A 25,574-nucleotide genomic window follows, 5' to 3' on the forward strand; every position below is an offset into this window, starting at 1 on the left:
TCTTATGTGCTATTCTATCCAAGCAGGTATCTGATATGAAGTTAGCTTCTACCGGATCGAACGCATCGAATCTTAGGTATCTGTGCGTCATGATTGTTGACTAAAAAGAAATCCAGAATATTTATTAATTAACTTAATGTGACATATTAAATTTATTGATTATATAACTAATATTTTTTTCCTTTTCTTAACCTTATGTTTAATCTCGCATGATTGAACCGAGCTACCAAATAGTCGGCCAAAAGTATTTTGGACCGTGACACGATACCGTGCGTGTGGATGTGTGTGTGGTGTGTGTGTGTGTCAGTCAGTCAGTCTCAGGTTCAATTCGAAATTATCGAAAAAGCGCAATATCTATGACGGCGCGTATCATTTAGGTAATGCCATCGTTCCTTTATTATTAAACAGAAGGAACGGGAGATCCAACGAGGTGAGACAACAATCTGATACGTCACTGACGTATTATCCCTATTATCCGTATTATCAAACAAACAACAGTAACAAAGATTTATCCAAGATCCTCGATATTAGAGATACCAGTCTACTATACTACTACGGCGCGAGAAGAAGCGGATACGTGATATCCGAGGATGATCGGTAAAAGGTGACGGGAAATTGTAGCACATCGCAGAAGCCAAGTGAGAAATCATATAGCGCGGCAAAGGGGAGGTATTTGCGTACACGACGTAACAATATAACGCTGGGCAAACGAACGAGTGAGCGAGCTGTCACGCGACAGTGGTGGCGAGGCAGCGGTAGCGGTAACGCTAGCGCTAGTGTTAGTGATAGCGACAGCGACGACGACAACGATGACGATGACAATGACGACGATGATGACGATGGTGGTGACAATGTTGGTAACGGTGGAGTACAGTGCGCAAGAGTCTCAATTTTATACGGCGTCGACAACCTGCCAGTGAAGACGACACCTGCTCGACAAGTTACGGAGAGAGACATACGTGCGTGCGTGCGTGCGTGCGTACGTGCGTGCAAGCGAGCGAGCGAGCGAGCGAGCGAGCGATTACATATACATGGGATGTATGGGCGTATGGACGAATGTATGGTGACGGCCATACTCAAACAATCGCCGAGCATAACGTGCGGTGCGAGAGATGCAGTGATGATAATAAAATAGAGAAAGAGAGGGGAAAAGAGAGACCCTGAGAGGGAGAAAGAGTGCAAGAGAGAGATAGAGAGAGAGAGTATTGTGTGTGTGTGTAGTGTGAATGTGTCGTGCTGTGTCGTGCGCGCGCGCGCGTGCGTGCGTTCATGTATCGTGCGAGAGAGAGAAAAGCCATCTCCGCTCACAGCAGCCGCGCGTGTGAGGCTACGGGACGAACCGGGACGAACTAAGCTGCGTCGGGTCGAGTCGAGTCGAATCGAATCGCATCGCAATCGAGTACGAGTGTAATCGCGTTATATTGAGGAACACGAGAGGAGCGGCCGGAACGGGCGGAAGTATAGGTCGCGCGTGTGTGGTCGCGGCTCGAAGCGGGGCTCGGTTATTTGCAATGAGCGCCAAGATAGATGTGAACAGGCGAGTGCTGGCGATCAAGGCGAAGAAGAAGCGACACAAGCCCAGCAAGCGCAAAGGCAAGACCAATTCTCAGGGCGAACAGGACGCGCAGCCCTCCAAGGGGCCGCGCGGCCAGGTGGCAGCCACTGCCGCTGGATATTCGGAAGGCGCCACGGCGCAACGCTCTTATTCCAATGACCACGGGAACAGGTAAATCGCGATTTGGGAGCCAATCGGCCGAAGGTGTGCATCCAGACCTGCATGTTACGTCGCACACATCGTGTAGCTCTGTAGCGTTATGTACGATTACACGATGATTGTATGATACTACAATTTCACGTTACGCGCTTGTCGTCGTCCGTTGTCACACTTCCTATCAATGCGAGAATCACATGGTATACGGGGTTACAAGTTTACGTGATAACGTCAAGCAGGTCTGGCTGAAGCTTTTGGCCGATCGGCTGTCAGATTGTCGATCTCGCGAATTGACTTACTAATCTAGTCTTACTAAACTAGTCGCGTTGTGCTTGGGACAGTTTGCACCTTGATTCTATTTTCTTGCCATTGTTTGTAGGCTTTGATCAAGATCAGATTATATATGTAGTAGCTGAAAATGATATATGAGACGTAGGATATACCGTATTTCTTTTGATCTGTTGATTCGGTGATACGTCTTAAACTGATGTTTCCTTTGCAAAAGTATCAAAGTACCTATTTGTTTTAAGTTATAATTTTTAAATTCAATGTGAAAGAAAGATCTGCGTGAGAACTAAATTCTCAAACCACTCAACTAATGGCAGTTAATTTTTAGAACAACATCTAGCTAATTTTTTTTTTATAAGACTAAAGTTTGGCTATTGAGATGTATTCAATATTGAATATTTTATAAATTGTGATAAATATATATTGTAGATTCATGAATATATTTGTTGTAGATTGGAACAATGTCACAGTTCCAGCAATGAGACGATAGAGGATGACGACGAGGTGTTTAGTAGTGAGGATGAGGAACAGGAGGATAGCAGTGACTACTGTAAAGGCGGGTATCATCCCGTGAAAATAGGAGATCTTTTTTTAAATCGGTATCATGTCACTCGTAAGCTCGGCTGGGGTCACTTCTCCACTGTATGGCTCTGCTGGGATTTACAGGTATGACATCCTCATAATATGTCAACTATCTTCTCTTGTATTTATAAATATGGGCTGTCTTGAAAATATTCTGCAGGATAAACGCTTTGTGGCGCTTAAAGTTGTGAAATCCGCAGCCCATTTCACTGAGACTGCATTGGATGAAATTAAGTTATTAAAAGATGTGCGTGATACGGATCCTACCGATCCTAAGCGCAGTAAGACCGTCCAGTTGCTCAATGACTTCAAGATCAGCGGCATTAATGGTCTGCATGTTTGCATGGTATTTGAAGTGCTCGGACATAATCTTCTTAAATTGATTATCAAGTCGAACTACAGAGGAATTCCAAGAAATAACGTTAAGCGCATCATCAAACAGGTCCTTGAGGGCCTCGACTATCTTCATAATAAATGTAAGACGATTGTTTAAATCATTGATATTTGTAAAACTCATATATTTAGATGTTTAGTACCGATGCAGCAACATAGTAGAATGCAATAGAAAATATAACTGCATATATTATATGCATAATATAATCTATATACATGTATAATTTATATGTAATAATATGAACATTTATATATACATACATACAGAATGTTAAATTGAGAAAATATGCCGTAGACATGACAATTGCGATCCGCAAAAATCTACGATTATTTAATACATCGAATTTTCTTGCAGGTAAAATTATTCATACAGACATTAAACCCGAAAATGTTCTTGTGTGCGTCGACGAAATTTACATTCGAAAATTAGCTTGCGAAGCAACGGAACTACATTCTATGGGAGCAAAGTTGCCAGTGTCCTTGATATCTACCGCACCAAAGGAATTTCAGGAACCTACTCCAAATTCTAAAATGTCTAAAAACAAAAAGAAGAAGTTGAAAAAGAAGGCAAAACGTCAGAACGAACTCTTAAGGAAGCAAATGGAGCAGATCGAGGAGTTGGAGGAACAAAATAAGCTCGCAAATAGCACGCGAGAGAACGGCGAGGTCGAGACGAATAGTCTAGATCAAGACTTCAATACAGAGAGCTTAGAGGAGAATACGGAGAGTAAAGGCTCGCCCGACACCTCGGAGCCGTCCGCGACCTCTGTGCACATGAACGGAGTGGATGGTTTAGCAGGCGGCGAGAAAATACGAACTTTGTCATCCGAACAATCCGAGAAGATGGAGAATGTGACTCTCTGCAGCGTGGAGAAAAGCTGCGGCGAAGGTGTGCTACCACCCGATACCGAGGATACCGACGAGTGTAGTGAAGGTAGAATGATGATCTCCGTGAGAAGTAGAAGGCGACGAAGGCTATGTCCGTTTCTCGTTCCGTTATTCATTGTTTTGCTTGCAGGTCGCAATTTAAATCCACCGGAGAGTAAACAACTGAAACGGGCATCTGTCGCGCCCCTGAATCCGGCTATAGTGGAGTGCGAGGTCGACGTGAAGATAGCGGATCTCGGCAACGCGTGCTGGGTTCATAAAAAGTTTACAGACGATATTCAAACTCGTCAGTACAGGTCGTTGGAAGTCCTATTGGGATCCGGATACGACACTTCCGCGGATATATGGTCCACCGCTTGCATGGCGTTCGAATTGGCGACTGGAGATTACCTGTTTGAACCGCACAGTGGCAAGGATTACTGCAGGTGACTATTACATTTACTTCACTCTGATTACCATTAGCGTAGACTAGCGCAAGTAGAAAAACGGAACAAATGTAAGAATAAAAGTTTTGTTTGATAAATTATAACTTTAGCATAAATCCAATAAATATGTTGAAGTTTCAGTTATTCGACGCTTACGAATCCTTTCAATAATCTAAAAATAATTAGCATCGTTTCTTCATATTGCTTTACTTCTAGTATGACAAGTTGATTTATTTAAGTTTCTTTGGATCAATCGAAACCAGCTTTTGCTACTTATCCCGGTCGTTTTCCCTGAATAGCGATGCTATTTCAAGTATCGAGAATTTATTCCCGTTAAAATTTCAGAGATGAAGATCATTTGGCTCACATTATCGAGTTATTGGGAGAAATACCGAGACGCATCGCGCTCGCGGGTAAGAATTCAAAGATATATTTCAACAAAAAGGGCGAATTGAAGCATATCACCGTGTTGAAGCCATGGGGTCTGTATGAAGTGCTGACAGAAAAGTACGAATGGACGCCGAGCGAAGCGCGCGAGTTCGCAGAGTTCCTAACACCGATGCTCGAGTTCAATCCGCTCATGCGAGCTACCGCAGCCGAGTGCCTGAAGCATCCGTGGCTGCAAATCAAAAAGTGATCGCGTTTTTTTTTTATCGTTTCTGTAATCCGTAATCCCTCTCGACTCTCATCCCGGTCATAACGCCCAGATTGCAATCATAAATCGAGAGTGTGATAGAAAGCCGAAAAGCTGCAGGTGTCAGCGGGTCATTACACCCGCGTCGAATTGTAATTTCCGCCACCCAATTTACGTACGAGAGTAGCAGTGGTTCGAATTTCGAGAGCGCGCACACACATATAGACACACATGCGCGTACACACACATCAACAGACCACGAGACCAGAAATGTACGGGAATGAATTTTAACATACGTTATCATACTAATCATTGCGAGGACGTCTTTGTGCGCGGAAGGAATGTTGCGTAAACCAAAAAAAACCAGAAAGATTGTTATACTCTTTACAAATGGTGATTTGACAATATCACGGAAGTCGTCCCGGGGAAATATTCTCGAGCGCGACGAGCGAAGTGTCGCAAAATCCGAAAATTGTACGACAAGATGATCTTGCTACATTCCGCTGATTTCCATAACGGCCGTGTGTGCGCGCTTCCTAATGCAACACTCTCAAGACATCAGCTGACCTTCGTGTGTAGTGTGATGTACACTTGTTAAATCATATTTTTTATTAGAGATGAGAGACTTAAATTAAAGAATTTCATAGTACTTTTGTTATTTTACACATCCGTGTGTTGCATCCCTCGTAATCGTTGTTTAATTTAGCTACGAATATCCCAAGAGTCGTGAGACCTACTCGTAATGCGCTGTGACGATACTGGCGGGCTCGGTAATGTGGTTTGGTTTAAAATTAAACTGTTCGTCTGAACTCTGTTATCCGTGTGTACACTCTCATGTATTGCTCATGTCGGTCGCTGTAAATTCTTGCCAACAAACTTGTCGAGTAATTGCAAGAGAGAGAGAGAGAGAGAGAGAGAGAGAGAGAGAGAGAGAGAGAGAGAGAGAGAGAAAAGCTACTTAATTAATATTTTACGTCTACCTCAGTCTATGCGAGCCGTTCAGAAATATTCTCGAACGCGTATACGTGATGTGAGATTCGCCGTATTCGCGTGTCAATCGAAATAGATGAACTTGTATATCGTAGATAAATTGAGAGAGAGTCGGTCGCTAGATTCTTGGTATATACAATCACACAACGTGAACGGTAATTGGGATAAGACAGTACGCGTGTACAGTGTGCATTGACGACACATTCACATGCCATTTAGCTAATACGAAATTGTAAAGTAATTTTTCCAATTTGCATATTAGGTAGACAATTAAATTTTATTTGCAGCGAACGGCGATAAGGCTGCGCACTTTACAATTGCGTATATACAGTATAAGAGAAATCCATGTGCGCGCGCACACACACATACATTATATATATATTTGGCGATAATGCCAAGATCATTATATGCGATTATCATGCAATTTATTGTATCTCGTTCCGTCATGTCCCGCGATATCGGTACGGTAATGAACATCCTTTTTCCTTTTGTTATAAACTCGTTTATATTACTGACGTAAACACACGCTGTATATATATAATGTACAATTGCGTGGAAGGAGAAGAATATCTAAGCCGCGAATCTAAGATTTCGGTGAACACACGAACGAAAAGAAAAACGAAGGAAAACAGAATCGTAGTACGTGAGTAACGTTGTGTTTCGTGCGAATCCGTTTACTTCACACACCGACTGACTACTGAGCTCTCTGCCGATAAATAATTGTCTTCTATTTCGTAAAACGGAAGAAAGCGAAGCACTACGTTCCACCGGACTTTCGGCTACGTCGTGCATACCGACGATAAGCTCGACTTATGCTTCCTACAGAATGTTCTGTTTCGCTTCGCCTGCCAATTTTAAGGTCGTTCCGCAAGAAAAGAGAAAAACGACAGAAAAGTGACAAAAATGTTTTTCGAACAATCGAACTGTAGAGATGCGTGTGTACGTGGGGAACCATCACGATGTACGAATGTTTTATCATTCTTGCTGCGATATCGTCTTTCCGAATATAGGAAGAAAAATACTCTCGTGAAATATACAGCGTTATGGTCTATTTTAACATCTTGCATTTTTTTTTTTTAATTTATTTTATTTTCGATCATTTATTAAACCAGCGATGTCTTTGTTTACTTACGCAGATATTCGAACACATACACACACACACACACACACGATATGTTCACGGTACAACTTTTAATTTATTAAATTGGACGCATCTCACGGAATCTGTTTGTGTTAATTTCCATTTGTATTCGCGGACGCTGTTCACAACATCCAAGCAGAATTAGTTTGCGAATGAAAAACTATTCTCTCTCGGGACGATCCTCATCCGCGAGTCTGCCGCGCGTGAGACCCGGCGGACTTTTGACGCGGTAGAAGTCGATTTTTGATGATTGGCGAACTAAAAAAGGGGATATCGGCTATCCTGAACTTTGCTAAACGATGAGAAAAAAAAAGCAATACGACGATACGTGAGAAATTTGATAAAAAAGTGCCTCTTCTATCTGCGCTATGATTAATATATCGGGCACAGAGACGATGCGTCTGTATGCGACTTTATTCCGGCAATGTGGACCCGGCGCATTTTTATTTGTAACAATTATCTACCCCTGCGTTTCTCCCTTGCAATTACGCGTGACTGTTTTGTAAATTTTTTGATGTCTCCGACGACGGCAATCGTGACGAATCTGTACAGTATGTAGCTAAAAAAGTTTTAGCGGATAATATGCAATATTGCTTCACGAAATGAACTACGGCCAATGAAATCCGTTGCTTCGGGAGAAGGGCAGCGAGATCGATTCGATAGCCTGTTAATGTTTCTCGTTACTTGTAATAGAAAAGACGCCGCTGATCAAACCAATCGAACCTTTGCTCGGTCACTTTCGCTTGATCCTTCAGCTCATAATGTCGCTTGTAAGATTAATTAGAAACTCGTGTAGAGAGTGTCTCTCGAGGAACTATAGAGATCTAAATCCCGTGGATCTGCTCGTGTCGTTAAGGATCGGACGATCGAGAGTGAGAATCGAAATAATTATCTCGGCGGACTCAATTATCGACGCTGTAGACGCCGTGAGAAAGAAGCCTGTAGTCATAAGTAAAACTAAAGTACAACTAAATTGATACCCAATGATGAAATTAAAGTCTTGACGAAAGGAAAAGATATTACCGCTCGCGATTTGTCTCGACGTCGTTTCTCAAGGCAATTGCCTCGAAAGCCGAAAAGGACGTACGTTGCGTGTCGTAGATAACGATAGAGGATATCTTAGAGCGTATTTGCAATGTCGAAATGCATCTCCATGAACTCAACAAGATCACCGTTAATTAGGGGTTTACCAAGAGGCGCCGGCCGAAGCGCGTTGACGAGGAAGATGAGTAGAGGTTGACGATCGTTAACGCGGATCAGATTTGCGCGCTGGAATTCATGATTCTGTTGGACAAGCGAGCTTAGCTTAGGCATCGAGATCGCACCGATTGTTGTTAGATCAAAGCTCAAATATGTCGCGTCGGCATCTGCGGATTTCAGCGACCGTACGACTCCGTCGTCCCTAAAGATCGTTCATACTGTGACCATATAGATAACGATATATTTCGTATTAATATATGTACTATACATATATATATATATATATATACATATTAATATATCTCTAGCGCTCTGTACACATATAAACACACACACACACACACACATACTCACACATACAGAAAGAGAGCGAGAGAGAGAGAGAGAGAGAGAGAGATAAATTACCGTGTAGGTGTGACCCGCTGCTTGGCGTTAAGATAGTTAGGAGAAAATTAACGAACAATAACAGTAAACTATGTATAGCTGTTGATGTACGAAATATGTCTCTTCTCCCTCCGACTCTCGAGAAGATAATTTCATGTTTTGTGTAAAGTAGATAGAGAGAGAGAGAGAGAGAGAGAGGGGGGGGGAGGGGGGATGGGAGACAAGCAGTCTCGAAGCGCTCCGTTTTCTTTTCTGCGATAGAGATTCCTCGTGCATAATAATGTGTAACATACGCGGAGAATGATCAGGGGTGAAGGGGATCGATTGAAAGGGGAGACGGTATATAATACAGGGACCCAATTACAAAGCATCGCCGGGGACTCGCGTTCCCGCGTCGATAGATTCTAAACATTGCGTCGAACGAAAAATCGAGGGGTCCGTTCAATTCGATCGGTGTACCGATTGCGACGAGGATCTCGAGGTCCGTCAATCCGATGCGATGCGATGCGATGCGTTGACACTTGTGAATTATATATACTTTAAGATCACAGAGTGGTCGGAGACAAGCGTACGTGTTGCGGTCTGAGTGTTGACGGTGCTTTTGCGGTCGAGCCGCGACTTTGGTCGCGCCGCTTGATTTCAAGGCGATCGATAGTAGGCGTGTGCCGATATATTATACGCTAAAGGTAGCGAAATTCTATTGTGTGGACTCTCTCGTCGTCGATCGTGCTTAATTATCATCGTCGCGGGGATCCGCCTCTGGTCAGACTGCGAAGGACGAGTATCGGTACCATCGGACGCGCGTCGAATCGCGCGAGTCGAATACGAACGCCGATGACCGATGAAGGTGTGGTGGCCTTGAAAACGAGGAGCGAGCGAAAATCGTGCGAACGAAGAAGGACGTCCGAAGGATCTCGCGTGCGATCTCCTCTTTTTTAGTCTTAAGAAATCGAAATTGCCGAGTCGCGCGAGCGCGACTGCGAGAGGAAGAAGGACGAGCGAGGGAGAATTCTCGGACGCTCGGTGAGAACTCACTACCCGAAAGAGAAGAGAAATAAACACCAACTATTATTACACGTAAGTCGCGACGTGCGCGCGCGCGCGCGCGCACTGTAAATATTGTGAGTGATAAACCCGTGTGGGGTTTTGCACATTTTTAGAAGAGCCTGTTCGTGCGCGTAGGATCCACGATCGATGACCGATGCGGAGTTCGGGCTCGAATTAAAGAACGATCCCCGAGGATCGGATCATCGTTACGTACGTTATAAAAAGAAGAGAAAAGGGTAACAACTGCATAAGGCGCGCTCGAGACGAAAGGGGTTGCGGAAAAGCGACGAGACACCAGGTTATGCGCAAAGAAAGTCGCGAAGTCGCGTGGCATACAATAACACATTATTATCATCGTCTCACTGATTGGCACGTAGTCATACTGTTTGTAGCATTAGGAAGAGAAGAAAAAGAGGGAAGGAGAGAGAGAGAGAGAGAGAGAGAGAGAGAGAGAGAGAGAGAGAGAGAGAGAGAGAGAGAGAGAGAGAGAGAGAGAGAGAGAGAGCCGTCGGAAAAACTGCACGCTTATCCGCTCGCTCGTTCGCCGGCGAGCAAATCCGAGGACCCGCCGGCCACGAGGAAGAACTTTAATAAGGGTGTAACTATGTCGGAGGTAGAAGGCGCACGTAGGCGCCCACACGATACGATACGTGATGATAATTTTTAGAAGTTTATCGAGCCAAAACGGGACATGCGAGTGGGCGAGTGTACATAGCCCGGATGACGTGTGCGAGAAAAACGACTGGAGCATCGGGACAGGGAAAGAAGAAGAAGAAGGCGGTGGAGAAGGGGGGGAAGGGAAGGTGGGAAGCGAAGCCGTAAGCGTTTCGCTGCACTCTTAGACAATATCCCAGATTAGCGCGATAAAAATATGCCCTTTGTCACTACCGTTGGCTGGCTGGCTGGCTGGCTGGCGGGCGATCGAATCACGAGAGGACCGGAGAGATGTATCAAGTCCGCTCGATCGACTGCTTAGCCGCGCTTGATTGCGCCGCGCACGAGTCCTGTATGTTCGTATGCGAAGACACCGGGAGGAGATGAGAGGCAATGTACGCGGCACATGTCATGAAATTTTTCCCATAAATAGCAAACGGATCGCAATCGATGATTCTCTGTGGTGTTCAGAGGAGTCTGTGCGCCGGCAGACGTGAAGTTTGGAGAAATTAATTTATCATATCGTCATACTTGGAGGAAGTTGCGGCAGTCAACGAAGAGGGAAAGATTGACACGACTGGACTGCTGTCGTAAAACTACTTGCGATTGCGGCCGGAAACGCTACTTGTACATGTGACTTGGAAGTTACGAGATTGAGCAGCAAACAGTTAATAAGTATATGACAGGGGAACTCATCCCGCGCGGAGAAGTGAAATTCTTAGTCGTAGACTGGTGGATTCAAGGATCTGTGGAGACTGTGTTATCTGATACCGAGGATTCGTTTTCCTTAAATCTCTCACCGTGGAATAATAGTAAAGATACAAAGAGAGCTTCAGTTTCTGGCGTAAACCGTAACGCACGTAAGGATGAGTTTTCTGCTGATCGGAATCGGTTACATTACACGATTATATTCGTTTTGTATAATAGAAGACAAATCGTCTGATCGCTCAGGAAAAACATAGAATATGTAAGTATGGAAAGAAATATACATGTTGCGGAGATTTCCAAGCATCGAGAGATTCTACATACTCGCCCGAGATTATGCGTGATGAATAATAATCTCCCGCGATTATACGTAATCACATCCACTCACTTCAAAGCTCCTTGACATGTATATGTAAATTGTTGCACGAAGAAGGGGTTCGATAGTTCTAGTATTTTCGCCAATTTTGTAGCGGACCCCCCGTCACTCACAGTATATGTTAATTCCTCATATTTGAGATCTTCCTCTGTCCCCGTTAACGCATAACGATAGTATTCGAAGACGCGTTAATTCATTCATTCATTCATTCGCCCGGGGTTGTATCGTACAACAAATCGAAGTAGCGCACACGAATCACCTGTACATGGAATGACGATGCCACCGGGAGAAGGACTCAAGAACACCGAACAATATAATCGTTGATGTATATTATCGTGCATTAACGTCTTGTGCTCCAGTCGCTCGATATACGACCATGCGAGGTGTTAACACACAGAGTGCTCTAGAACATAAAATAGAGTTAACGAACCGAATGAATAAATGGATTTGATGTTTAGACGCTGCCTCCGTTATGTGCCGTGCCGCAGAAAAAAAAAGAAGAAAAAACAAGAAATAAAACGTAAAATAACACACAACATACACACGCATACACACAGGACAACAATGTACCTACCCTCCCGAGATCGATACCGATATATAATATGAGAAATAAATTCGCAACAAAATAAACCGACTGATCGCTGTCTTCTCTCTCTTTTCGTTCGTTCGTCGCACACGCTTCTCATCCACTTCGCTTCGCGAGGTAGGAGAGTGGCCAGAATTGGAATCAATTACGATGGTTAATTGAGTTTCCTTTATTCTGTATATCACAAATTATATATCACCTTTATTGTCCCTGGATGATTATCGAGCTGCGGTCATACAAAGTGCAACGCACAGTATACTTTCTCTTTCACGTTTCTTTTAGATATATTTGAAATATTGATCGAAAAGTGAGATTATACATATGTGTGTATATGTGTACACGCGCGCGCGCGTGCACACACACATGCGTACGCACACACTGTGGTACAATCGTTTATATGTTACCTGCCGTTATCTGTTACATACACCGCTTGGTTTTAGTCATTACAATGACCATACAGTACTCGTGGATATTTTTTGTTGATATATATCTAACTATAAAAATTATGCGATGAGTTAAACGCTCGGTCCCAAGGAAACGAGATAACAGTCTTCGTACATCCTCCCAAGAATGATATGATACGAAAACATGTGCTTACGCAAATGTCCGACAACAAATGAGACGTTTCCTTTTTGCAACGATATCGTCGCAGGTAATTAACAGCTAAAATTAGACTGTTTTAATGTTTGTTTTAATGTTTATACCTTGCTGATTGTTCATTCATTTGTCCTATATTTTTTGTATTATTTCCAAGTCATTTATGTACAAATAGAATCTATTGATAATAAGACGGTATAAATCAAATATTTCATATTATTCTAACGGTATAATATAAAAAAAAGCAATCCTCTTCATATAATACGAGTGCGGCTAAACAATTCTTTGTACGAGAAGTGAATGAACGAGTTCAAAAATTAAGCGTTAAACATCGGAGAATCTATTATCTGCGTTAAAAAATTCAAATTCATTATAAATCACTCAGATCAATTTGCTACATACTATTGGTAACTCGTCAAGTTCGCCTGAACCTCTTATCTCTTATCACTTGTATAAATAATAATTATTACACTATACAATCGCGTTTTAAGTACTAAATTCAATACAACATTGTGCGATACCATCATTATGTTATCGTAACTTTGTAATTTCGTTGTTTGCACTTAATATCACTGTTTCAAATAACAAAAAATAATTTCTAATATATAGAATATCCATCGTGACAATTGCCACGACGATTGATTACTTAGTGAATATTTTAAATTATTTCCGATTAACTTGATAAAAAGTATACAATTATCGAAGAGGGCTAAAATATCATGGCAATCGCTACGATGGATGATAACACACTTTATATCTGTCACAAGATCAAGTGGAAATTTATCTATTTGTGTACATACGTGTCTAATACTACTGAAAATACCAGATCATATTACGTTCGTCCAATCAACAAATATACCGTATAATTAAAGAAGAATCATAAAGATTGGATTAATAACACATAATCCGTAATATTAATGGGGATAAGTTGGACTTTAGTCAGATGAATCCTCGTCAGTTCTGTAAATTAATAGCACTTCTATTAATACTTTATGATCTTGGTAAAATCGATTCACTGCCCACCACCATCGCCAAGCTGTTTTGAATAAAGTAAGCGTCTTGGATAATACATTGCTGTTTGCTATATAAGCAATACCTTAATAATGTAATGATGGTTATAAATAGAACTGTATAGATGTATATAAAGAGATTAGTGAGGCAAGAAGAAATAAATAGTACGGAAAAGAAGTTACAAGCTATTTAGATCTTAGGAGAATCTCACTGGAGTGTAGCTGTATGTAATTTACTGCATAAGATTGGCAGAGCTCACAACTCTTGTTATTCCGGTTTCCCCTTTCGTATGGTTACTCATAAACTATGGAAAAATATTGATGAAGCATGATCATGTAAACGATAACAGAGACACACATAATTAAAGTAGATTACTCAATTAATAAATAAAAAAAATTAAATAAGCGAATTTTAAAATCAGAAAAATATTGTACAAGACATTTTCCTGTAATATTACAGTGTAAAATTACAGAAAATTGTGTGAAAGCTCTCCATCAATCAATCGGAGTAACGTTCGCAGCTTTAAGAAAAATAAAATATATTCTTGTTTATATATATATATATATCCGTATTATAGATCTGATAATACTGATATTAAATAAATACTTATATACACCCATTTACAGAGGCAATACAGTTGAAAGCACGTTGTCCAGCACACATTTAAAGACACACTACACGCAAAATCAATTAAATACTTAATATAGACCCGTGACTAGGACGACTGGTTTTCTCCTTTCCGTTCGTTTGCTCCCTAGCTGTTCCGCAGACATTGAGACTTAACTGCGCGGTGGATGCAGTGGTTGCTTCGTCGTCGGAATCCATCGGACTGATCCTGATAGCTTGGTACCACTGATTCGTCAGATCTGTCATCTGTGACTTGCAATCCTTTAACTCCTGCTGCGTGAAGCGCCTCGTGAAGAACGGAATGAAGAATTTCAGATCCCATCTAGCAAAACCGCGAATCCGCGATTGCAAGAAGGACACTTCCATCTCTTCCTCTGTTAGTTCCGATAAATGTTCAGAATCTATAGTTTGTCCCTATAAAATAATTATTATGTCAACAATCATTGTCGAACAATTATTATACATGTAAAGATATAAATATGGTAGTTGCAAAGATAAGCACAAGTCGTATTAATTAATTGTGCTAATTGCATTAATTGTGTTACAAGGCAAAAGCTTTCAATTACCCATTCCCTAGTTTTACTTAGTGAAACTTCCTTATCCTTCTTTTTTCTTCTGCTGTTTTTCTGCTTTTTCTCGGCTCTTAAGAATTTTAACAGCGGCATGGTAGAGCCGCCAAATATTAAGGTTGTAAACAACACGATGATGAGGGTCGTTGTTATAATAACATGACGCGTTTCGTCACTGAAATTTAAATGGAGCGACAACGCGTATGATATGGCACCGCGCAAGCCGCTGAACCACATGATAAACATCATTTTTTTCGTGATTTGATGCTCACGGAAGCGATTAACGAGTAACGCCAGCGGGAAGATATTCGCGGCTCTTCCAAGCAAACACAGGATTAAGGACCAAACAACCAATGCTGGTTCAACCTGTTAAGAAAGAAAAGAACAATAAAAAGACTTATATATGTGGGTGTATAACCAAATATATGATATATTTACCCTGTGTCTAAAGCTAAATATTGCTAATCCCAAGTATGCAAAGACACAAGTTTCAGCTATGAAAGCCAACGTTCGCATTGTTTGTTGCATTGTGATCTGTGTAACAGTTGACAAGTTGAAGTGAGTGTAGTGTGACATAACTATTCCATTGAACAAAATCGCCATAATTCCTGTAACAATAATGCACGATATATGACTTTTTGACCAATACAGTCCTATGTAGATCTTACATCATACCAATTATCAAAAAATGTTTACCTGATAGTTGTATGCCTTCTGCCAAAACATATGGGGCATATGTGAATACCAACATGATCCCAAACTCCAAGGATGGATTTTTTCTAAGATCTACATGCTTCAGTAGAAGTGCACTTATTAAAGCAAAAACTACACCAATTCCTGCTGACGCAAAAAACATGAGGCAAAATCGATTCAAGCCAAGTATAATAGCCTCACTGGTCGTTGTGGCATTGTTGGATTCCAAGACAGAAGTTGTCAATACAATGGAGATTGCGTCATTTAGGATTGATTCTCCAAAGACCAACATGTTCAGAACAGGATCGACATCCAAAGCATGGAAAATTGCAACTGTAGCTACAGGATCTACTGCTGATATCAGCGACCCAAATGCAAAACTCTCCACAAAACTGAGTTTGTACGCCACTTGTGCTAGACCTAGTAGATAAATTCCAGCACCAATAACAAATGCAGAGATAGCTGTTCCAAATATAGCGAATACCATGATGCTGCCGATGTTCTGAAAGAAATTTCCCTTATGCAGATTATATCCCGACTCAAATATGATAGGTGGTAGAAGAACCAGGAAAAATGCGGTTGGTGAGAAAGCTTCTTCCTTTCGCCAGTTGGCTATGTTCTGATGCGACATGAGATTTATGATCATGCCGATCAGAGCACCTAAGACGACTATCACCACTGACTCAGGTAGATACTGGAAATTCATGTGCAGCATCAAATGTATTAGTAGTATGCCCAGTGCCAGCACGCACAATACGAAGAATATGGACATGGAGCTGTTGTGCTCCTCTTCCGCGGAGCCCTTGTCAGGTAAAACTGGCTCCGCCGGAGCAACAGTGGTAGTGCTCGTGTTCGTTGTGTTGGTGGCATCAGGAGTCTGCGGCGATACAGGAATGGAGTCTGACATGGTAGTTACATTTTTGTCGTTGACCGAACTCGGTGATGTGCTGATCTTCTCGGATGTTTGGTCAGCCACATTCTCATAATGTGTCGTACTTGCAGATGTGGCTGGTGGTTTCAGGGTGGTCGAGGAGCTGACGTTGTAATTACCAATGTTATTCGAAATATTATTTGCATTATTATTCGCGGCTCGCGCTGTGCTGGATAATTCTGGCAAAAGAGTACGGTTTAAAACGCTCGGCTTGTCCGTCACCGCAGATGTGACATTTTCGGTGACTTTGGTGCTTTTAAGGTTAATTGCTTCTTCGCAATACGATACATGTCGCGATACGTCGCACAGCACTAAGATCACGATAATAAAATTCCACCTGCACGACAGTATGAAATGTGTTTGAGACACCGTCATTGTTTTAACGGTGAAATATTATTTCACAGCTAGCAGAAGATAACTTCGCAGTCGTTCCTCGCAACAAGTCCAAGCCACGATATTCCTAAGAGGGCGCAAATGTACTAAAGCCCGTATCAGACTACGGATTGGGATTGAGTATTGGATTGAAATTTAACTAATCAGGGCTAAGTTGACTATATTTGAGATTATTTTCTCTTTTTTCAGTTGGTCAAATTTCAATTCAATCTCAATCCCAATCCATAGTCTGATACAGGCTTAACAGTCTTTACAATATCTAGTCGGTGCTTCTGCTTACAAACTTAGTTATTAATTTCACAATATTAGATAAAGAAATGGATAGGTTTTTTACTACCTGTTATCTCGATAATTGATCAGTTGATTAATTACGGAACATATCTGTTAGTTTAAGGCTCACCTTAAAGGCTTAATCTCATGACTAAGGCCTGGTCTACAATACGTGTCGTAAGTTGTAAGCCGTAAGAATTGGCGAATCACAGTCGATTATTACAAAAATAATCGGCTATAATTGGTCAGTTCTTACGGCTTACAGCTTACGACACGTATTGTAGACCAGGCCTTAAACCAAATGGTCTGTTCTTTTCAGCTGCACTACGGAACTAGTGCAATAAGTTAGAATGAGACAACTATATTTTTTCTCACTTTAACTTATTGCACCAGTTCAGTAGTGCAGCTAAAAAGAACAGACCAAAAGTTTCCAAAACCGATTTTGAAATAAGCCTTAGGCCTGGTCTACAATAGGTGTGTAAGCTATAAGCCGTAAGAACTGACCAATTATAGCTGATTATTTTTGTAATAATCGACTGTGATTCGTCAATTCTTACGGCTTACAACTTACGACACGTATTGTAGACCAGGCCGTATATGACTGTTTGCAGATACGGAGGCGCTGCGCAATCGAGAGTCACGGAAAACTGGTCTATGAGCCTTCTCTAGTTCTTCTCTTTGGTTTACTTGTGCAATAAGGGGTTTCCGTGCTCGACGCTTGTCGCCGTGCACGGAAGCCTCGTAAAAAAAGGGAAAACAGCAGGCAACAGCAGGCAACTTTTCTCGAAGAGGTCCCCGTCGTCGTCGTCGTCGTCGTCGTCGTCGTCCTCGACGTCGTGCTTGCGATGCTGCTGTGCTCCGTTTCGAAGGATAATGCGTTGACGTGGTCCGTGATAAGAAGACACGCATCATCTTCATGCACTTTATCGACGGTGCGGTGAACAGGATGGGCAAGCAAGACGGTCCGTGTTGGTGGTGCGTGAAGGCCGTCAAGTGGATACCAGTGATCTTCATCGTGACGATCGTTGCCTGGTCCTATTATGCTTATGTGGTGCAATTGTGCTGTTGTGAGTATACACAAAACAGGTGGACGTGTTGACGCGTCTTCATGGTTTTTTCGTGTCATGAATAAAAATCTACGGATCTGACTAATCTCGCGCCAACTATTTTATCGCTTCATATATACACAATGTCGTAACAGTTTCATTTGTGTTTGCTTGACTCTTGGATAATCTCAGGTTCTCAATGTGTTTCCATGTAGAATTGTGATTGAAACTGGGTCATTTTTTGTTTATACAATATAGTTCGTGATCTTTAGGATGCAGTTGCTCCTGACACTTTATATAATGCTTGTGGCATACAAAAAATAACAACAAAGATTATTGGATTAGAGAGATAGACTTATTTTTACACCTCTGTACCTCTGCCACAAATACATAAATATATATGTTGTATATTTATGATACAGTTCCACAATAAGACTTTTGATCAGATATTTTTTATTGTATTGTAATTTTGTGACTGTTTCAGATACAATAGACAATTATGTTCAAAAAGGTTTGTATCTCACATATTATATCAATTATGTATCAATATTTCCTATAGTGTCTAATAGTGTTTACTAATAATGTTTAGTTTAGCTGTTCTTTTCATGATTTTGTTGTATTATCTATATACTAATTAATATTAAGAATGCTATAGTACAAAAGATCAATTGACATCAAGTTTTTTTATTTTTATATTTGTTGACAGGTTTCTATCTACTTTTCTTCCATATTCTATTTCTGATGTTTTTATGGTCATATTGGCAAACAGTATTCACAGAATTGATGCCAGTACCAGATAAGGTAATTTGTGTAATTTTCATTAGTCTTTTAAATTATATATTCTAAACATAATATGCTGTATATATATTTTTTTTTACTGTATATATTTTTTGTACATATATGTGTGTATGTTTGTATACTTTTTTGTCAAAATTTATAGTTTAAAATACCTGATGTTGAAATGGAGAAATTACAACAAGCTGAAACTGAGGAAATACAGAGACAAATTTTGGAAAGATTTGCACAGGATCTTTCAGTTACCAATCGCACTATAAAAGGAGGTAATGTTTCATAATAAAAATATTGTATAAATTTAATGATACAAAGGAAATTTAGCATTAGAATCATAAGTATATACTGTGATAATATATTTTTTATGCTTTCAGCAATGCGATTTTGTGAAAAATGTCAACTGATAAAGCCTGATAGAACACATCATTGCAGTGTATGTGGAACTTGTATTTTAAAAATGGATCATCATTGTCCATGGGTGAACAACTGTGTAGGCTTTCACAATTACAAATTCTTCATGTTGTTTCTGGCATATGCACTTCTATACTGTATGTTTATTACTGCTACATCCTTGCAATACTTTATACATTTTTGGAAAGTGAGTATAATTTCTTTTCCTTTTATAATCAATTTGTATAATAATTCTATGATGTATCATCTTATGTTAAAGCACAGTGTGTATATGTGTGTGCACACACACATACATACACATGCATATCAATAATTCAATTTTAATCTCTCTGTGATCGGTTGACTTTTTCTTTGTAGGGTGAATTAGATGGAACGGGTAGATTCCATCTACTATTCCTTTTTTTTGTTGCATTGATGTTTGCAGTCAGTCTTAACTCTCTTTTCTTCTACCATTGCTATCTGGTTGTGCACAATAGGTCAACACTAGGTAATTTTTTCAATATTTTTGTTTTAATGGTATATAGTATAATTATTAATTGAAACATCTAATTAACTATAATATGTTTGCAGAGGCCTTTAGAACTCCTATGTTTCGAACAGGAAAGGACAAAGATGGGTTTAGCTTGGGGAAATATAATAATTTTCAGGAAGTATTTGGCGACAATGCACGACTCTGGTTCTTGCCTGTGTTTAGTAGGTATGTGTATTTAATCCTTAATACTCTATGTACAACGACAAAGTTATATAGTCTCTGTACAAAGTGAGAACCATTTGCACAATATACAGTGAATACTAAACTATTATACCGATATATTTGTATGCTTCTAGTATACCGTCTATCATAATTATAAAAAAAGAACCATGTGGTTTGGCATACTTAAAAGAAATTCGAAATGCGGTAATATAAGCATTAACACAGATTGTTGAGTACGTTGATCGTAAAAGTGAGCGACTTTTATTTTTTTATCAAAATTTCTTTTCAAGAGCAAAATGAATGCATGCTTTGTGTAATACAACTTTTAATTTCTGATTGGTACATACTTTTATATTTATATATTATTTTTTATATAATGAGGTGAATGTGCAGATTATATGTGGCTATTATTTTTATATCGATGGTCATTCTTCTTCCAGTGCATTATTTTTACATTACCTGTTTTTGTTACATATATATATACATATATATATATATATGTGTGTGCGTGTGTATACATACACATATATATATTCCTTTTTATATAAAATTTCGAAGAAAATGTACTTTTCCCATTTTGTTGAAATAGAATGATATATGTGTTTACAAACTATTGTATTTTATATCTCGGTGTTATATTAAAATTACAGAGATATTTACATTAAATCGAGGCAGGGGTGTATAGGTATATAAGTGGAAATGTATTGTTCCCCATCTTTATTCTGTGTGTCAAATACTCTCTTTGTGTTCTCTCTAATATAAACAATTCGTTAGAAATGTGGATATAAAAACAGTTGGTGCACCATTATTTAGTATGCAACTTTTGCACATTTCAAATTGCTTTTGTTTCAAACACTATGTTTATTTGCTGTGAATACGACTGACGAAATAGCAGATTCAGTATTTTTCAATTGGAGTGGTTGCATTGGATGTGTTCTAGTCTGGGGAATGGTGTCGTCTACCCAGTACGATCGCAGCACCAGGGCACACCCAATACTTATGACTCCATGGGCAGTACTCAGAACAGGTCAGCATTATTAAAGTTCGAATACAGATGTAACATTAATTATCTTGATTCTTTACTATGGAACTCGTTTGCATTTTCTCGATAAGAATATAATTTTTATATAGATTTTTAAGTGCTTTAAATTGATTATTGAACTTTAAGAGGAAGGTGCTTTCTTTAATCTACTTTTTAGCACTTTTTATTTGGTCACTTTTGATGCCTATTCGGAGCGCTTTATTTTTAGGATTCACTTTAGTATTCACATATTCTTTTGCGTTTTATATATCTATATATTTGTATATATTTTTTGTCTCTTTATAGAGTTCCAGAGTAATGATAAAACCTTTAAGTGCTTCCAGGCTGCATGTAATGCATTTGTATTTTGATATTTGTTTGGCACTGGCAATCATTTTAATTACTATTCCTCAGTCGTTTCTTAATATGCAACTTAAGCTTCTCTACATCTGCAAAGTGTAAAAAATAAAATCTTTATTTACACTGCTTTCGGAAAGATGTTCCTTCTGACTATAATTCTGTTTTACAATATATTATGTATCTTTGCGTGTTCTATGTTTTATTTAAATGTTGATCCTTAAAAAAGATAAAATATTTTAGATGAATGCTATGGCAGGACGAAAGAATATAAATTTCTATAGCATTCTTTAAGAATATTTAAGAATATTGGTTGTGTTTAATTTTTTTATAAAGAAATATTTATCTATATTGTGGAGTGCAAAAAAGTTAACCGCTTTATTTTAATTTTCTGGTTTTACACAGAGGAAATATTTATTAATATTTTTTTTATTTATTTATTTTTTTTTTTTTGTAAAATTGCACATCCTATGTATGAGTATATCGTATTATAAATTTCAGTTGAAGACCAAAAATTGTATTCATTGGTATAAAATTGTTACAATTGCAAAAGAGGTATTGTGCATCTGGTTCTTACAGATAATATTTGTAGTGCATAAAATGGTGTAACTATGTACAATCATCTTTTTTCCCTAAGATCTCTGACTATTTCTCACTTAATTATTGAAATTTAAATTTAATGCAAAAGAGGGATGGAAAAATAACAAAGATATAAATAGTTACATCATGAGGGTAGTAGACATGGGATGACATCGAGTAGAAGGTAGGGTGTGGCTTGCAGCTTTGGAGACGGGGTAAACTTTCCCGAGAGGCTGTGCAATGAGGATACTCATACTCTGTTGGGCCATGGAACCCAACAGTGGGTTGACGATACCGACTTTGACTCCCCACATCCCTACGTAAATCAGGTACTTCGTAGGTTCGATCTTTAGATCAAGAGACAATAATTTTGTCCGAGTCGCTGGCACATATCGAAATCTTGGTGTTAATACGGCAATTATTGTAGCTTCGTTGCAAGTTACATATAGACATTTGTTATCATTTAACAATCTGTACGTAACTGTAAGATTTCTACCTCAGCTCAAATACAAGATGTCCCAGAACTCAGAATTAACAGACGGCGAATTGTGGGACACCGTGTATGTTCAGAGGACTCGACGTATGTTCTCACGACGTAATAGCGAATAAGTTCGATGTATCCTTTACAGAAAGGGTTTTCCCTGACTGTTACCGAGTGGCATTCTTGTATTATTTATTGACACTGATGCGTATTATGATCAAATAATAGTCATTAATAATGAGTGATGAATGTACACGTACATTCCGATAGTTATTACAAGCATTCGTACTTCGTTGAAATAGACGGGCGATCTAGGGGACGAGTAAAGTAGAGGATAAGAGTAGCTAGTACGTTAGTGAGTAAAATAATGTGTAAGCATACTACGCATATGTACCGGAAAGACATAATCTTTTCGCTGTAAAAATATAAGATTTTATTTATCATTTTATTTATATATATATTTGTTTTTATTTAGAACGTTGCCACTCTCCACGTGTTGCACGTGCGCGGTGCGCGTCAGCAAAAATTGAGAGATACAATAAATTGCTCAGTATTATTATTTACAGAGAGTATATATATCATTGTTGGACGCACTATTTTATTAATACACGTTGATTGAATGCGTGGTCTTTTAGATTTTCTGCATTTCATGTGTGCACTACATGAAGTTTTATCGTAAATATACAGATAAGCTTACAAAATACATCATGCCAATTACAGTAAGTGCGCCGTTGAATTCAATATTAATAAGTGTCAAGTATTATTTTCGTCTCACCGCGAGTTCGCGAGCTTTCGCTTTCATTAACAGACTAATTTCGATATTTTTACCGAAATCGTTTGCTGCTTATTCTCCCCTCTAATAATAATAATTTTAAACTATTAAGATAACTTGCTTGAGAATCCATATTTGAATCATTAACTTGTTACAATTGTCTAATATAATATTTTTCTGTTTGAAAAATAAGAGAAGTCGATTAGCTTTTATATTTCACATGTGTGCATCACATACAAAGTATATTTTATATCGTTTGTACGTAGATATATTTTTTTGTAAGCTTGTAGTATATGTATCGAATTTCTTCATGACCAGCTCATTAAAACGTGCAACTTTGAATTTCATTTACAGCATACGTAATTATTAGTTACGCGCACACATCATACATGTAGGTAAATACAGTAGCACTATATCTTTTGTTAGTGTAATTCATGTTACTGAATTTCTGATTGACCACAGGTCCACCATTGATCAAATGACATTGGTAGAAGAAGCTACAATTTTGGCTCTTGGCACTGGGTAATATTATTCGTAGTCCATACGATCCACATGTCACAGCTAAATCTCACGTCTGCATGCGTATACATATAAAACATTTGGGCGATGTTTTTTTTCTTCTTTTTTTTATGCTGTATTCCGGAATTTATACGATACATATATATAATATGACTTTGACTGGGTATGAGGAATGCCAATTAACACGGCTTATATTTTTACATAATTATATTCATAATAACATTTGGAAGGGCTGCGAATTTCTCATCCTTTTTGTTCTCTTTCTTCTTTTCTTCTTTTTTTTTCTTCATGCAATATGCGCGATTCCCGACAACTCCACAGTGGGCACATATACCTCGCTTTTATAGCGCGCAAGATCTTCATGCCTTACATTGCTGCCAAGCTTTATCGAAAGTGATTTTCCTCAATGTAACATGTCAAACATATTTTACAGCACTGCTGTGATAGGTCCTGGTGTTGATGCCGACCAACCACCACTGTTGACTACCGCGGAATCTGTTTGAACAGCACCGTTCATATGAAAAATCTCACGTATACGCTTCTGTGAAATTGTAATTATGACGTAGCGAGTATAGTTTGAAATATCGATTTACTTTCGGTGCTCCTTTCCATTCTACACTCTAAAGTGGAATTAATTTCTCGGGATCGCGCATTAGGATTATTTGGTGTTCCTGTTGCAAAGGAAATTCACTAAACCGTTGCCGCAGTAAGTGCAAATATTTTTAACATTAGAAATTGCCCCCTGCGCTAAGATACTTTTAATATTGACTGTATTATATACATATATTGTAATATATACACGGATCGTTGTTAAAAGTATATTGTTATGGTTACTTGTAATTTTAATCATAGTATATCACATATTATAAGTTAATCATCCTCATAAATATGATACATAATATCGATGTCATTATAAATTTATAAATTGCTTGAATGTGTAGATTACGACTTGTACCATAAATACTGAGAAGCATCACACTGCGATTTAAATCAGGAAAACATTGCATTTGCAATCATCATCTTTGTTAAAATATAAAGTCTATGCACTTTCGAACAACTTCTGAATAAGTGCACATTAGTGCAATAAATTAGAGTGAAAGAAAGTGTATTTTTTTCATTCTAACACTTATTGCACTAGTTTAGAAGTTCTTCAAAAACGAATAGATTTATAGATACATACACGTGTGTGTTAAACAAAAGAATAATTATAAATAAAAATTCGTCCATACAACTTTACTGTGAGAAAGAGATTACATAGGATGATTCTGATTTCACTTAATAATTTCTGTGCTATTATTAATATATAAATTATATGTAAGTTAACTATTTTACCATATAATGTCAATTTTATAAAAAAATAGAAAAGAAACGTTTTTAAATAGCACAACATAAATTTATGCATAAAATATACTTATTAGGAATATATCTTATTATTTCAAAGTTATTTGTAATGACATTTTAAGTTTTCACAATATAGAAAATTGTTTGTTCTGGTTTCCAGATATTGGTTACTTGCAAAATCTACGTTAAAGACGTGAAAAAGAAACTACAGATGTATATAACTTTTGTTTGATAATGCAACAATCAAACAGAAATTTCAAGTAGAAAGATCAAGAAGTATAGAAACTCGGTCAAATGGTTAAGATATGTAGATGATCTATAAATCATCTATAGATGTATCAAGTCTCAGTTTATACTACATATAGAATAAAAGAATCGTCCTGTTAATTTTTTTCAAATAGATACTTAATATAGATTATAATTTTATTCCATATGATACAAAATCTTGGATTAAGTGCCATCAACT

General features: G+C 38.8%; 3 protein-coding genes across 20 annotated transcripts; 2 read left to right on the forward strand and 1 right to left on the reverse strand.

Annotated features, from left to right (window-relative positions):
* Positions 1-188: 188 nt before the first annotated feature.
* SRPK (SR splicing factor protein kinase) lies at positions 189-6,968 on the forward strand. Of its 3 annotated transcripts, none has more exons than XM_025301046.1 (6): positions 189-430; positions 532-1,726; positions 2,452-2,665; positions 2,742-3,057; positions 3,330-4,287; positions 4,633-6,968. In XM_025301046.1, the coding sequence occupies exons 2-6, from the start codon at positions 1,512-1,514 to the stop codon at positions 4,922-4,924; spliced, it is 1,995 nt and encodes a 664-aa protein (XP_025156831.1). In that variant the 5' UTR covers positions 189-430; positions 532-1,511; the 3' UTR covers positions 4,925-6,968. The 3 variants fall into 3 exon arrangements, with proteins under 3 accessions (XP_025156831.1, XP_011148446.1, XP_025156832.1); XM_011150144.3 differs by having other exon boundaries at positions 192-1,726; positions 3,330-3,908; positions 3,993-4,287; XM_025301047.1 differs by having other exon boundaries at positions 192-1,726; positions 2,973-3,057; positions 3,330-3,908; positions 3,993-4,287.
* Positions 6,969-12,153: 5,185 nt separating this feature from the next.
* On the reverse strand, positions 12,154-16,916 carry Nhe1 (Na[+]/H[+] hydrogen exchanger 1). Its single transcript, XM_011150235.3, has 5 exons — positions 15,505-16,916; positions 15,247-15,416; positions 14,806-15,174; positions 14,322-14,653; positions 12,154-13,561 (listed from the first exon to the last, which is right to left on the reverse strand). Exons 1-5 carry the CDS (start codon positions 16,805-16,807, stop codon positions 13,537-13,539), a joined length of 2,199 nt encoding a protein of 732 aa, XP_011148537.1. The 5' UTR covers positions 16,808-16,916; the 3' UTR covers positions 12,154-13,536.
* Positions 16,917-17,726: 810 nt separating this feature from the next.
* LOC105188608 (palmitoyltransferase ZDHHC2) lies at positions 17,727-24,394 on the forward strand. 16 transcript variants are annotated; one of them, XR_003113240.1, is made up of 11 exons: positions 17,731-18,162; positions 18,626-18,652; positions 18,848-18,942; positions 19,082-19,202; positions 19,308-19,531; positions 19,702-19,831; positions 19,915-20,041; positions 20,979-21,065; positions 22,198-22,324; positions 22,497-23,770; positions 24,201-24,394. XR_003113240.1 is itself a non-coding variant. In XM_025301028.1 (11 exons), the coding sequence occupies exons 1-10, from the start codon at positions 18,012-18,014 to the stop codon at positions 23,720-23,722; spliced, it is 1,101 nt and encodes a 366-aa protein (XP_025156813.1). In that variant the 3' UTR covers positions 23,723-23,770; positions 24,201-24,394. The 16 variants fall into 16 exon arrangements, 12 of the variants coding, with proteins under 12 accessions (XP_019699577.1, XP_025156817.1, XP_019699579.1 ...); XR_003113241.1 differs by lacking the exon at positions 24,201-24,394 and having other exon boundaries at positions 18,012-18,162; positions 22,497-23,639; positions 23,711-23,770; XM_025301028.1 differs by having other exon boundaries at positions 18,012-18,162; positions 23,711-23,770.
* Positions 24,395-25,574: the final 1,180 nt, after the last annotated feature.

Source organism: Harpegnathos saltator, unplaced genomic scaffold, assembly GCF_003227715.2.
Source record: "Harpegnathos saltator strain DR-91 unplaced genomic scaffold, Hsal_v8.6 scaffold4, whole genome shotgun sequence".
Taxonomy (NCBI): domain Eukaryota; kingdom Metazoa; phylum Arthropoda; class Insecta; order Hymenoptera; family Formicidae; genus Harpegnathos; species Harpegnathos saltator.